At 37.8% G+C, this 15752-nt stretch overlaps 1 protein-coding gene across 3 annotated transcripts in view; it reads left to right on the top strand.

The window, feature by feature from the left end:
• The window catches only part of pde1cb (phosphodiesterase 1C, calmodulin-dependent b), a 105906-nt gene extending 97768 nt beyond the window's left edge, over positions 1–8138 (top strand). For all 3 annotated transcript variants that reach the window (XM_039602105.1, XM_039602106.1, XM_031757231.2), the window contains 4 exons: positions 1153–1328; positions 1842–2075; positions 3077–3139; positions 4832–8138. In XM_039602105.1, coding sequence (XP_039458039.1) covers positions 1153–1328; positions 1842–2075; positions 3077–3139; positions 4832–4848 — 490 coding nt within the window. In that variant the 3' untranslated portion in view covers positions 4849–8138. The remainder of the gene's footprint in view (positions 1–1152; positions 1329–1841; positions 2076–3076; positions 3140–4831) is intronic.
• The last annotated feature ends 7614 nt before the right edge of the window (positions 8139–15752 follow it).

Raw genomic sequence — 15752 nt, 5'->3', positions numbered from 1 at the left:
TTTTTTCCTAGTGCTAACGTCACTGACATTAGTAACTTTGAATTAAATGTCTGCAACTATTAAAAGAATTGCAGGAAGCTGACATTCTTGTACCTTACATAATAAATTGGAATATCTTTTTTGATCCATTGAAAGGGGTCTTCCAGCAGTGCAGAATTACAATTCCCTGCAGCTGGAGTTCTGTGACTTTTAGTGCCTATAATAAAAAGTCCCATTGTTCAGTCAGTCATCAGCACCTTCTAAATGCCCGACTTTTGTTTGAAAAACAGGAGCTTTCAAAGTGTGACACGATTAGCAAATATGATGGCAGCAATTTATATGTTCACATGGAAGAGCTAGGTCAAAGAGTTAGAAGTAAGTTCACAATCACAGAAATGAACTAGGTCAGATACATTCAAAACAATGATTCTTTACCCTCAGTAAACATGAAGCAATAATTCTGAGTAAAATGTAACTGTGATGTATAAAATCAAAGGTTCATTTATTCAAATAATGATAGTTAAGTAAGATGTGCTTGGTATAAACTAAATACTGTATACCAGGCAGATGCATGTCACCAGACCAGATCGCATTAAACTTCTTTTGAGTGTATATGTTTTTTATTACGCTATTCTTTTTCAGTAGCACCTCCTCCTACCATCAACTCCCCAAACTAATTTCTGTATATCACTACAGAATCACAGACAGGCTGATGGTAAACGTAAAGAAACAAATTCAAGTATGTGTTTTGCCACTTTGCTGCTCACTGAGTTGGCACATTGGTTTACTAATTTAAAACAGCTTTTGTTGGCTTGCAGTATTACACTTTCGTAATGATTTGCATAATCAATCTTTCAAAAATATATCCCATGAAAGACCAGATGATCTACTCAATGTGATTTTTTTTTTATTTGACTGAAATATCTGACATCTTTTTCTTTAAGAAATTGTTCTTAAAAACTCCTTAAAATCTTCAGCCAGTCTTCTGCAATGATGCTAATACCTCCATTGTCTTAAACACCACCAGCTGCTGCCATGCAACTGCATTAACCTCTTTTCAGCAGATACATGCCCAGTGTTGGTAAAAGTGGCCCGAGTTCAGTCTCTCAGAGCTGCTTGAATACCTCTAGATACTTTATCTCGTGTTTACATTTTTCTTTTTTGTCTGTCCAGTCTGAACAGTATTAGTTCAGATGAAAGCAAAAGGCACAGTGTCAAGAGCATGGGCTCCGACAGCAGCTCATCGGGCCCGGGCTCTCTCCTGACGGTGGACATGAAGAACTTCAAAGCGTTGTGGAATGAAGAAGTTTATCAAAACAGAGAGAGGTGGAAAGCCCAGGCTGCTAAAGGTATAGTACAATTCGATCTAGTGAAAATATGGTGATTTATGGCCATGGTAAAACTGATCTGTCCAAACAGATCATGACCTTCTCCACAGAAAATTGGCTTTAAAAAGCTGCAATGCTTTCAACTTTTTCACAGGGGGGTTTTAACTGGCCTGCACAACAACAGCATTGGTGGGAACATGATCTGTTGAGACATGATGAAGTAATACACCACTGCTGATCAGTTTGTCAATGTGGATTAATTTGTATTTAATTTTCTTTATACCACAGTAGCACAAAATAAAATACACTACAGCTATATATGTCTTCTGATTTGATGGAGACCAAAAACAGAGCTAAAAGAAAGAATATTAGACTTACATTTAAAGTCCACAAAGTACAGCTCCAGCAATGTTGCGTTGTGTGTTAACAAAAAACACTGTTTGTTAATCCTCATCTTGACTTTTCCTCATTTGGAGTAAAAAATAAGGAGTTATGAACATTTCTAAACTGCTCCTGTACTCCATATCACCTCAGAAGCAGAGGAAAGAGCTAAAAAGGAAGCAGAGGAGCGAGCCCAGCAGGAAGAGTTGATGGAGCCCCGGGAGGTCCAAGCAGAATCCGAACAGCCTGAACCAAAGGAGGACAAATTGGAGGGAGAGTCGCCTGAGTCGGAAGAGGTCAGCACACCACCAGATGGTAACACAGGGAAAACAGAGCAGGGAGCACAGCCTGGGAGTGCCACGCACAAGAGCCCCCCACTGCAGAACGGTACTTCCTTTAAACTATGTAATCCCACAGCATGGCCGGCTTTTAAAAGACGTGACCTAAGGCCCGATCCTCTACATGTTGCAGTCAGTACATACAGTTTACTGACATGCAAACTTTTTCTGGGAGCTTAAGTGATCATAAAAGTTTGCAGAACATAGCTAACTTTTCCATGGAATTTGATATTGATCAGTGCATCAGTGTAGGCTTAGATTAACTTCCAAAATGTAACGTGTTAATGAAATCTTCCGAGTAAATATGAATGTTTACAAAATATTTGTCAATTCCTAACTAGACTGGACCAAATCCCTCCCTTCAAAGTCAGAATAAAAAACTACCCATCCTTAAAGCAAATCATGGGATCTTTATGTCTCGTTTCATCAAAACAGCACTCTGAAGTCCAGATACTGTGAACAGTATCCCATTTGAGATGAAAAAGCTTCACATCAGCACATATGAAAAGCTGAAATTAAAATATACGTGTCACTTGGACTGACTAATCAGTTTGATGGATTGTTGTAGCTTTTTAATCCAAGAATAGGTTTGTTATTATATTAGAACAGAATGAGAAACACAAGGCGGCTTTTTTTCTATCCAATTTTTTAAATTTTGAAAAAAGAGAGCAAATGCAAAATTCCTTTAATCATATTTTTAGCTTATGAGCATCAAATTTCCCCATTTTCATTTTCCCAGTGTTTGCTTCAAGGTTTTAAATATTATCATATTCAACTTTTTCTGACAGTATTATCAGCTTGTTCCATCTCTTTATACAGAGCATTACATTTACACTGAGCAAAATATTCTGTTTGGAGGTTGCAACTTTCCATCAGATTAAATTCTGTAGATTTAGGGATTGTACATAATTTAATGCTGCCTGCATTATACAGACCATTCTGTGGGTCTGTATTTTCGAATGACTCATTAGGAGTATTGCATGTTTTTAAATGCTGATTTTAAATGTATAACTAAAGTCAGAATAGTAACACAACCATTTTTTTTTCCAGGAGAGCTGTCAGAAGGGGCCGAGTCTCCAGAAGGTGAAGAAGACAAAAACAAAGCAGTCGAGGGTGAGTGTAATCCTGCAGCCTGAAGCTACTGATAGAAAATAAAACTGAAATATCTTTATTTCCATCTATGTCTGCATGCAGGGCTGTGGAAAGTATTTGCCCCTTCCAGATTTCTTTTTTTTTTGTTTCAGACTTAAATATTTCAGATTATTAAAACTTTAATAATGGACAAAGACCACCTGATACAAAATGCAGTTTTTAAATGATTATTTAATTTTTAAGAGGAAAAAAAAAGCTATCCAAACTTCCAAACTTACCAGGCACTAGGTGAAAAAGTAATTACCCTCCATACATGTAGTATGTGTACATGATTTAACAATCGTGTATGCATACATGATTGTATGAATGATTGTGATTAACCACATTTTTTGGAAAGCATTCAGAGTTCAGTTTCACTACCCACAATCAGGCCTGATTACTGCCAGACCTGCTGAATCAAGAAATCACTTACATAGAAACTGTCTGACAAAGTGAAGTAGGCTAGATCTCAAAAAGGAGCTGTGGTATGATTCTAAAAGGAGTCATGCCACAATTTAAAGAAACAGATGGGACACAAACATTTTTTAGTCTGTAAAGAGTTACAAAGCGATTTCTAAGGCTTCCAGACTTTGGCAAACCACAATGAAAGCCATTATCCACAAATGGTGAAAACATGGAACAGCGTAGAGCCTTCCCAGGAGCAACAATGACTCATCCAGGAGGTCACAAAAGAACCCAAAACAACATCTACAGAACTGCAGGCCTCACTTGCCTCAGTTAAGGTCAGTGTTCATGATTCAACAATAAGAAAGAGGCTGAACAAAAATGCTGCCGACCAAAAAATACCAACTTTAACTTTTTGAAAGGTTTTATTCCTGTTGCATCTGTGTAAAACTAACACTGCATTTAAAAAGAACATCATACCAACAGTCGAGCATGGTGGTAGTATGATGGTCAGGGCTGTTTTGCCATTTCAGGATCTGGACGACTTGTTGTAAGTGATGGTACGAATGAATTCTGTTCTCTACCAGAAAATCCTGAAGGAGAATGTCCAACCATCAATTCATGCCCTGAAGCTGAAGTTCACTTGAAACACACCAGCAAGACAACCTATGAATGGCTCAAAAGAGCAAAATGAAAGTTTTGCAGCGGCCTAGTGAAAGTCTGGACTTAAATCCAGTTAAGATTCATGACTTTAAACAGACTGTTCATGCTCAAAAACCCTCCAATGTGGCTGAATTAAAATAATTCTGCAAAGAGGAGTGGGCTGAAATTCCTGAAAGTGGTGTGAGAAACTCATCGGCAGTTATCACAAATGCTGGATCACAGTTCTTGCTGCCAAAGGCAACTCAACCAGTTTAGGGAGCAATTACTTTTTCACACAGTTCCAGATGTGGATAAAATGTTTTCACTTAATAAATTAAATAATTGTTTAAAATCTGCATTTTGCATTTATTTGGGTTATCTTTGTCTAATATTAAAATTGTTTCAATGATCTGAAACATGTAGTTGTGAGAAATGCAAAAAGAATAAGAAATCCCCTAAGGGGGCACTGGATCTCCTTTGTAAAGTTAAATAAGGTAACTTATTAATTTTGTGAATTACAGCGTTGGAGTTCTTGGTATTTGATTAGAAGATAACACAAATATATCATTTATTTGTTATATAATTCCCTAAATGATTAATATCTGTTTCCTGTTTGCCCCCACACAGAGGTCGTGATGGAGTAAGTAAGCTGGGGAGTACCAGTGCCACTCTGTTGTCACTGTTGCTGTCAACTTAAACCTGCTTTAAATCCTGCATGGGAGAACTCAGACTCATGTTGGAGAGTCATTAGTTGGACTGTGTCGCCCTCTACAGGACACTGAGAAACAGCCACCTTTGCTTCCCTGTCTTTATAATCAGCCATTTTTTTCTTTTCTTTTGCTTTTATCACGTTTCTGCTTCCAGGCTCTCACGTGCATTATTCTTTTCTTCCTGCTTACTGATAAAGACAGTTAAGATGATTTAATGACCTTAAAATGAGAGCAGCGGAGAGTGATTTTTTCTTTTTTTCTTTAAGTATACCATCGATTTACTTTTCTCAAAGTATGTTCAATAAGTATGTTTCACTCAGCCACAAACACGTAGCCATTGTACAAGTCCCACTTTGCTCTCTATGGTTTGGTGTAAAACTGAAAACCTTTTTTTGTTTTTTTAAGCAGTCACATATTTTAATTCTTCAATCACAGACAAAAATGCAGACTTGTTTTGAAATGCAGAGTAAATGCACATTCAGAGGGACTCTTATCTGCTACATAGCATGTACAGTATATGGACATGTGTACAGCGCACTAGGTGTACAGCACTACTGTTTTATTCTCACGTATAACATTCTTCCCCTTTGATTTGGGAGTTCCTGTTGGGAGCTTCTTATGGCCGCCGAAGCTACTTTAGACACATTAACACGTAACCTTCACCACCGGTTGTGGCTCATTTTCCTCTGAACATGTTTACTTCCGTAGTGCTTTCCTCAAACATCGTGAAGTTTTAATGCATTTGTGCTCCTTGCAGTCAGGAACATATTGTTGATGTCCTCTTTACTGTATATATTAGACAGTCTGTATATGTCTGGAGAAGGAGTAGAAATCTATCCACAATCCACCACAATTTTTGACATAGTTTAAAATAACAGTTGAAAAAAAATGGGAATGCCTCTTGTGCAATTTAAGACATATCACACACGCAAATCCATTCAAGTTTTTTTTAAGATATAAAATTCTCTTTTCAGTACTTTCTTTTTGGTAAAACAGTTTGTATTGCTCACATCATGTATGAATCATGCCCTAGATGTGTGTTAAGATCCTCACAATGTTTGTCTTCTTCTCGATGCCTTCTTACATGGATGAAAGCTGTAGCAAAAAGTCAACATTGTTTGCTAAAAAATCTTCTATATGTATTTTTTTTCCTTTTCCAGCACAGTTACATAACAGCAGCTTCACCTTCTAGGTTGTGGGCGTAGTGTTTAATGTACATGTTTACAGTGTGCTCGTACACCTATTAGCAGGCTGAATCCATCTGACGCATCTGAGGCTACGAGTCCCCACTGTATCGCTTCTTGGTTGTTTGCCAAGGTTTTTAAGGCTTGTAATCTTGTGTACAGATGATGCAAATATTGCTTACTGTGCAAATGTAACATATTAAACCACTGCAATGCAGGTTCAGCTTTTACTATTAATGTAATATGTATAATTGGAAGGAAGGAAAAGAAGCATTTCGGCAGTATTTGCAGTATGATGGACATGCTTTCTCCACAATGGTGCACTTTTATTTTATTTTCCTTGCGTTCTTTTATTTGGAAATTCCCAAATTGACTGTGCCAAGATCAAATTCTTGGTATATTGTTGGCTTTTACAATAAGTTGTAAGCATACTATACATGTGTACACAGCTACTGATATGTATAGTATATATTATCCTGCATTCTAAAAGGGGTTATTACCTTTTCCCCCTTTCATTTTTTTCATTGTAACAGGAACATCAGTTCTCTGGTGGGGTATGGCAGTTTTTCACGCGATGTAATCACATGCTGCTTTTTACCTAAAAAAAAAGGAAAAAAAGAAAAGAAAAAAATAGACAGTCACTGGTTATCAGGCCAGCTGACTGAATGTGTGCCTCTATCTGTACTTCCGTTTTCACACCTTTCATCTGTAGGAAAACTTTGTGATGTCATTTTAATCTGTGCTGATCCGGTTAAAGTCAAACAAACCAGTTAATATCTTCCAACACACTCAAGAGTTGAAAAACACACTGTTGTCTCTGTAAAGTCAGCAGAAGTAATGTATTTATGATCGCATATTTTGCTCTATTTCATTTAGATGCGTTTATTCTGGCTGTTTTGTGCCGTCCGTATGTTGTCCCTCTGCTGTTTTATTGTACCGTTTTGCTCCCTCTTTGTCTTGGAGGATGGATTGTCAAAAACGTGCGTTTGTAACATGTAGGGACTTTTCTTTTTTGTTTCTCCTCTGTGTGTGTCACTTCGATGTTTTCTTGCACCAACTTTGAAGTCAGAAAAATTCAAGAGATTCATAAATGTAAATTTCTATTCTAACAGTCTCGCCAAATTAGATTGAAAAGAAAAATTAATTGCATCCTCACAATAGGCTGCTTGGTAAAACAGATTATAGTTGCCCTACCGAGGGACAAACACATGTACAGTCTTGTAGTTTGCTCTACCTTCCACTAGCTACTGTGATAGCCAACTGTATGAATATGTAACAGGAATTTATACCAACCATAATAGGAAACATAGCTGTTATGACATGTAAAGACTTCTGAACATGGTGTTTTGTAATGTTTACTATGAGACAAATCATTTGTTGTTCATTTAATGCTTTTTTTCCTACTTGTTTAGTCTGATTCCCTCTATAATGACTGATCTCAAACTGTTGAAATGACTGAGGTTAGATGGGTGTGAAGGATTTGTGTGTGTGTGTGCGTGCGTGCGTGTGTGTGAGAAACTGCCACAAAATACTTAATGTGCATTTTCTGATCTCCTCACTGTGATCTTCTCTGTCGATGAGAGTATGATGAGATGAGTGTTTGTGGGAGAGAAACAAAAAGTGATGCAGTGGACTGTGTAAACCTGAGTGAACAATTCATTTTGAATCTATTCTAGTATTAGTTTTAAATGCAGGCCAATACTCCTGATATGTTTGCTTTTATAAAAAGCATTCATAATATCAAGGTTAAATTGTGACAAAAAGGATGGGTGACATAAAAATAATAATATTAATGATGTTGAATTTGAATTTGTTCTGTACGACTCTCTACTACATCCCTGAATAAACAGACTGACTGAGTGTGTGCGTGTGTGTGTGTGTGTGTGTGTGTGTGTACGTGTGCGTGCATGTATGTGCATGCATATGTTTGTGTGTGTGTGTGTGTGTGTGTTGCTGTCCCATGCCGGCCAGGCGGCCGTGTGTGCCACCATGCTCTGTGACTGCACAGCCGTATCAATAAATCTTGATTCAAAGGGCTCAGATCATGTCTGCCTGTCTTCATTTCTGCAAAACACCACGTGACATTTATAAAGATATAAAGATACTCTACATATACACAAGAGTAGCTTTTTCAAGAAAATGACCGGAGCGATTATATATACAAAAGTCATTACTGAATCATGGTGAAAATTTCAAATCACTGGGTTAGAATATGCAGAAGTAATTTTTCTTACATGACACAGGATGTTGATGATCAAATAAATGGCTTTATAGATCATCATCTACATGTTGTAGCTGTTTACTGTCACCAGGGGACAGTAAAAATATGTGAAACAGCCAGTTTGTGGGCTGTGCTGCTTTTGGCCTCACAGACAACAGTCCTGATCTGTGTTAAACCTGCATTGTTTTCTTTCATTTTCTTTTACCACCCAGGGGCAAAACGTATGGTTTCAAAGACTTATGGTCCCATAGAAGTCTGTGAGAAAACAACGCTTGGACTTGACCTGCACAAACACTTTCCTGATGAGTTTATGGGCTTATTCTTTCATTTCAGGTCATACTGCTGTAAATAAAATGGTAATAAGCATAAGAGAATGCCACAGTAAGTAGATCCACATGTTTGATTTGGCAGATTTTTACACCAGATCTCTTTTCAGACATGACCCTCTAAAAAAGTTTGTCTCCTCTTTTGATTAAACCACATTGCAGATGTGTAAACTACTACAAAATGGAGCCATTAATAAAGTTTTAAATCTAGTATCTGAATTTGGGTCATTCAAGTCTCCAGCAAGGTGGATTATCTAGGATATGTCCATTGACTTGGGACAGGATTTTAGTTTTGAGTGAATGTTTATTTGCCTGTTAGTTACATTTCTAATATTTCACCGGTGTCTGTGTCTGTATGCTACACAGGTCTAGTTTAAGGAGATACATTTCTAACCAAAGTTGTTACGATTAGCAATTTTCCCCTTTATACTAATATGGCTACTTTTGGCTCCAGAAAGACCCATCCAGTGGGATCCAGACACTAATTTGTGACACCATGGTGGCTATGTCTAGCTTTTATACTGTGTACAGCACAGGTGGGAAGAAACAAAGTACAAGTACTGCAACACTCGATGATACAGCCTGTGGGGCATGTTATAAAGTGTTATCTAAGTACTAAATACTTCTGTGCTGTTTGGCATAAAGTGTGTCTGTTAGCTAAAGGTCCAGTTGCTATAACTTTAATTGGAGATGGAAAAAGAAAACAGGACAAAAAAGCAAGAAGAGAGGATATGTTTAAAGGTAAGGACTGCAAATTTAAAGCTCACATTTAATGTCCCTATTAATTTTGGAATTTGTTTTTAATAAACATAAGATCCATATATGTGTTGGTGAAGTTATGTTCTGTCAGATGCACTGTAAAACAAAGTGAAGTATGCTAGCTGTGCGTTATTCAGTTTGGAGGGAAATACTAGGACGACTAATGCAGGCCACACTGTCTAGTTTGCACTGCTGCAGTCACAGTTAGGCACTGTACTGGGGTGGTGCAGCTCATTTGTGGTGTTCATGGTTAATGTTGGCTTAGATCAAAGTTTACAGACATCAGAGTAAGTTGAAGATGATGACTGATTCGCTGAATTCTACCTTTTACAGTACTAGTTTATATTGTTTAAGAGTTGGAAATGAGCCTCGATAGCTCATTTAACATCTGCAACAAGAGCAGCAGCACAGGTCACTACTACTGCCACTCACAACAGAAATTAATCTGACTTTTAATAAGTGATTCTTTCCCCCACAATGAGTCACTACAACCAGCCTTGGAGTTCCTGCACCACACCCCACACCATCCCACTTTAAGGTGTGGAAACAAAGTCATCCATCCACAATGTATTAACATTGTATTAACACAGCCAAAAGCAAAAAGAGCTATTACGAAAATTAATTCTTTGTTCTGCGTGACAGATGTTTAAACAGACGACATTCATTAGAATTAGAAATTTAAGTTGAAAAAAGTTTGTATTTTATTTTAGCTTTGCACAAAAATATCTGGTAGAAATGTGCTCCAAAGATTTTTTACTTTTCCACTTTCACAACATTTCAGAGCCTTTACTTTTTTACTTTTACCCAAGTAATGAAGTTGAATCAATATTTTCAACAGTATAGTCACTACTACCTTAGTGACAATTGTGCATACATTTGCCAATTATGTTGTACATTCATAAGGTAGATGAACTCATCAAAACCCAATATAAAATATGAAATTCTTAAAATCGTGAGTTAAACTAAAAGAAGAAAGTCCAACAGTGGAGCTGAGATGAGCGTAACAGATCTGGCTTAAGCTGCAAAATACAGGAGAATCTGCATCACAAACTAGCAGTGTTAACCTTGTAAAGTATCAAAGGAAAAGTTTTCTGCCAGAAAGTTTTATTTTCTTTACAGTGTTCAGTCACACTTTAGTTAGATTAAGGTGATGGTGTATAACAGACTTTGAGCAATGTTTTCTCTTATTTGGTGTCAGCAGGCACTTTTATACACTCACCAGCCACTTCATTAGGTGCACCTGCTCAACCACTGATTAATGCAAGTATCCAATGAGCTGATCACATGGCAGCAACTCAGTGCATTTAGGCATCAGAATGAGGAAGAAAGGTGATTTAAGTGATATTGAAATTGGCATGGTTGTTGGTGCGAAATAGGATTTTCCCACACTACCATCTCTGGGATTTACAGAGACTAGTCTGAAAATCTAAATATTAAATATCCAGTGAGCGAGTGAAGCTGCTGAGAAATGATGTAATGGAGTGGGGATGTTTTCTTGGCACACTTCAGGCCTCTAAGTAACAACTGAGCATTATTTAAACACAACAGACCACCCAAGCATTGTTGCTGATCATGTCCATCCCTTTACGACCATAGTGTAACCATTTCCTGATGGCTGCTTCTAGCAAGATAACAGGCTATGTCATAAAGCTTAAATCATATTAGAATGGAATGAGAAATCTGCATCATGGATCTGCAAATCTGCAGCAACTGTGTTTCGCTATTATGTCAATATGGGCCCAAATCTCTGAGAAACGTTTGCAGCACCTTGTTGAATACATGCCACAAAGAATTAAGCAAGGTGTACCTAATAAAGTGTATATGTGACAAGTTAGTGCACATAATTGGTAAGCTACCACAGGTGCAATTTTGCCAAGGTAGCTATGTTTGGAAACCTCCCAGAATGCACTGGAGCAATAGCAGCATGTATTTACAAGTCGTTTTATGCACATTCCCAATATTCCTGCATTTTGGAGTGTTATACAATATTTCACAATATGTCACTCAGAAATGTCCTCGTGCCTATTGTTTTAGTGTTTAAATGACAAAGTCCCGTTTTAAAATGTCAAATTAAATGCCATGTGTTCTGTCATTGTCATTTTAAGATAACTTTATCATCATAATGTTCTTCTTCTTTTTTTTTTTAGATTTACATACACACAATACACATGTAAAGAAAAAAAAGACATTTTTGTCTTTGTCCAAGATTGCTAATATTTACTGAGTGTGCACGGTGTGTAAAATTACAATAACTATATCTCGACTCACTTGTTAATACACGGTCCACTAGGTGTCTCTGTTAGACCTTGAATTAAACTGCAGCTCCACCAACAGCACAGCTCTCTCCCTCGGAGGGCCTGTGGTACTAAAAATGATCAACGGACTTGATGTATATTGTGTCACTCTCCCAAGATAGTCCATGTATAGCTCTTTATCCACCGTATAGGCAACTCCACAAACATTACACCGTGACTGCATATTTATCACCAGTAGCATGCATATTCATGGGCAGGTTGATGGAGCTCGTGGAGGGATGTGTATGAGTTCTCAGCTCAGTGCTGAGTGCCGGAGCAGAAGGCGAATGTTAATTCAATTATACGGCAGCTGTTCCTTGGTGCCCATGGCCACTGTGTTTGCACTAGAACAGAAATCTTGTATTAGGTCCCTAGCCATAAAAGACCGTTGCCAGGCATGAGAATGGAGACTGCCTGTAACCAAAAGCCATCAACAGTATTTTAAAGAGCTTTTAATGCCTATTTTTGGCTTGATTGAGGAATCTGGTGCTGCTGAAATGTAAGATTTGAGAGATTTTTGCCGCTGCTGTTGTTGTTTTGGCTCACTATTGATTTACAGAGCTGTTGTTGTTTTTTGTAGTTGCTCTATTAAAGCAGCTTGGAAGTATAATGTGCAAATGAGTTTCCTTGCTGTATTAACTCCAGTCAAGGGTGACTGAATAGAGCGTGCATCCTGTGGTGATTGTTTCATTATATTGTCACTCTTTTCTTACTTTGTGCATGTGCACTGTGGAGTCATGCTCATGACTTGTATGTTTTAGGTCTTCAAATGTGCTCAAACAGAAGTCCGTACACGTCATGAAGAGAAGTACATTCAGCAAAGGGCTACGTGCATACAGTGCGAGGGAGCGTGTGCTGGTATTCGTGCTCCTCCCCACCTCCTGTCCGGGGCTCGGGCTTAGCTCCAGTTCTGCTTGATGCAGGAAGAGTAGGAGGAAGTGTGGTGGGAGGAGGGTGTGAAGGCATCCACCGGCCCTTACCTTCGTTACCCGGCTGTCTGAGACTTGCTCTGTGTAATTTAATCACACAGCCGCTGGCAGGAACCGCTGCTCTGATGTTACCTGGACCTGTTTGCTTTTCTTTCATCAAAAGGAAAACAGCCACACCTGCACGGAGGCTATGCTCAACTGCACATTGCATATTAATAATAACAGCACTGATGTCACTGATGTGGAAACTCATACACCCTTAGACCCATACACTCAAATGCAATGTTAATAAAAAGAGAAAAGATTATTTTCATCGATGATGTTGGTTTATAAAATAGACACAAATGCTCCCAGGACTCAAGAGTGACATCTGCAAATCACTCGTGTTGTAATATTATCAATCCACAACCTAAATATGTTCAGTTTACCATCACCTAAGAAAGAAAATTGAGCACTAATGCGGTGGTACTACACTGAAGCAACACAACGATTGACCTTTCAGGACGCCGTTCTCTAACCTAACCAGAATTAACAGCACGCTTTTTCCACTTAACTACATGCGGTCATGTGATTGTGTGTGAAGTAGACATTGCATATCAAGCTGTTTAATAAAAATTAAACCCTTTCTATCCACTGGAAGGCGCACAGAGCTGTATTTAGAGTGACTGATCGAGAGCCCAGAATCAAAGGGGCCTGTGGCATGAGCTGCTAGTGTGTCTGGGAATTGGCCCAAGTCTTAAAGAGCCAAGCTTTCCTCATCTTGACTGGGGGCCGACCCCCAAATAGGAAGAAGCTATTTCTACTGGCAGCCAAGTGGTTGCTTTTCTGGAAGCCTGTCAGGTGAGGAGTGGTGGCTGCCAACTGTAACCCCCTCAGGTGGGCACAGGGGGCAGGACAGACCCTCATCATGGCTGCAGCATTGTGACACGCAGCAGATGATGCAAGTTGCAGAGGGCACTGAGCTCCCTAATGTCTCAAGACAAAGATCCTCTGTAAAAGACTACTGCGGTAATGGCTTAGAAAAACTCCAACATCCCAGACAACTGTGAGCAGCTCATTTGGAAGAGCAGCAAATGTAAGGCGTGAACACATTTTAATTCAGAAAGCAGTTGTTTAGTTATGCATACAGGAGCTGTAGAAATATGTTGTGTTGCTATGTTGTTTGGTCACTACTGACCTTCACAATGTGTTTCTACAAAGTTTTACTTTAAATAAAAAAATAATAAAAAAAACAATCTGAAAATAATCTTTGAGCCTTCAGCACTCATAATGGCATTTTCATATTTTCTGATATGTTATACTCTAAAAATAAATCACTAATTAAATAAATATTGTTCCAGCCACCTGCTGTTGTTCAGTCCTCTGTTGTGGATTACTGTGACTATACCGGAGGTTTCCTGTGTTTTGAAGAGTTGTCTTGAACACTGCATATATTATTATTATAAATCTTTACCCCACCTTACCTAAATATACAAATGCAATTTTGCCTCAGTCTTTATATAAAAGACAAGTCCTGAAGCTGGGAGATGGGTGACTTGTTTTAATCAATACTGTACGCAAGTTTTTGCTAATTTCTTACAAATTTTTAATTATTAGAAGGTGAATGATAAATTTTAAATCATTTTAAAATGAAGAAATCCTCCATGTTAATAATACATTTTGCCATTTAGCATTTATGGAAACTTAAAACAAATCTGCTTTATCTGCTTTAAAAAGAGCAGATAATGTACTGACAGAAAATTACAAGGATGTTTTAAAGTGATGGTTTTATTTTATCTAACATTCACTGGACCCGCGTTATTACTCGTTCTTAGTTTAATGAATATTGGTCGAACATTTTCTAGCTTGTACCTTCTATTAAAAGATATATCAGAAGTATTTTGTGTTCAGCTGCAGACTAAATAGATCCAATGTGAGAACTGAACTGGCCCTGTGAGTGATGTCACTGTACTAAAAGCCTGTTATCTTTTGCTTGCATTTACTGATGTTTCTTTGTTATGTTTACTGCATTTTTTTAGATTACATGGTGCATGAAATCATAAAGAAACAAAATTATTTATGCAATTTTCATATACAACTGAAAAATGATCTTTGGTGATGGACCCCTAAGCATTAATCCTTGCTTTCAAAATTTCCCCTCAGAAATGAACAAACATTAATCACATTAATGAAATGAACAAGCACATTAATAAGGCTGTTTTTGACCATCTTTAATACCTCTTCCATTGATAGAAAGCAGTTCTGTGGCACAGAGATGGTACCATCCCAGCACTGGGAGGAAGAGCTGCGAATCCCAGTCTTAAAATAAAAACAAACAAACGTGTGAGTGTTTCATTATCCTTCAATAACCTTCAGCATCACAGACCTGTTAAGTGATGTGGACTTCCTAGATCATTTTTCATGTCTCACAGGTACCTCAGGCAATAACCTTCATTAAAGCCTGACTATAAAGCCTCAACATTCACAGTCTTTATTCTAAGCCCAGTTCATTCCTCTAGACTTCAGCACATATACTCTCTGGAAGAAAATACACAATCTCCAAATATTCATTTAATGTTGGACAGTGAATTAAAAATAGTTTAGATGATTGGCTTTTTAAATAAATATTAAAGGTAAAACACTGCTCTTTTGACCAGCACATTAGAAGTCTGAAACTCTTATTTATGATGACAAGAAACAGGAACAGGGTTAGAAACTTGGTAACCCATGACCCATGAATTCAGGTAGTAATCACGTCTATCTGTTAGACTATAACTGAGCATCCACTTGCATGTGGCTGACCACATATTTTGATGCCGTTAGTCCTGGTCATAAATGTGTTGGGATACCTACTAAGATGAATTTGAGTCTGTTAAGACTCAAATATATACATTTTAAATCACCTTTTTAAGTAGCTGTGTGTTAGTGGCAGCCAGTAAATGAAAGATGGAGTAGCTTCCAAGTCTGTGAAGACAATGAGGAAGTTCAGCAAGGTGGGAAACAATCTGATTTAAATTAATAAAATAAATTAACATCACATTTTATTGAAGTCCATCAGAAAACGACTCTACTATTGTAATCTCTGACCTCATCAAATAGTTCCCTGATGATCTCAATCGCTAATTTCAGGTCTTCTTGAATAAAAC

Source organism: Oreochromis aureus, linkage group 18 (genome assembly GCF_013358895.1).
Source record: "Oreochromis aureus strain Israel breed Guangdong linkage group 18, ZZ_aureus, whole genome shotgun sequence".
In the NCBI taxonomy this organism is placed as follows: Eukaryota; Metazoa; Chordata; class Actinopteri; order Cichliformes; family Cichlidae; genus Oreochromis; species Oreochromis aureus.
Note: the sequence above shows the minus strand (reverse complement) of the source record. Positions and strands in the feature narration are given on the sequence as shown.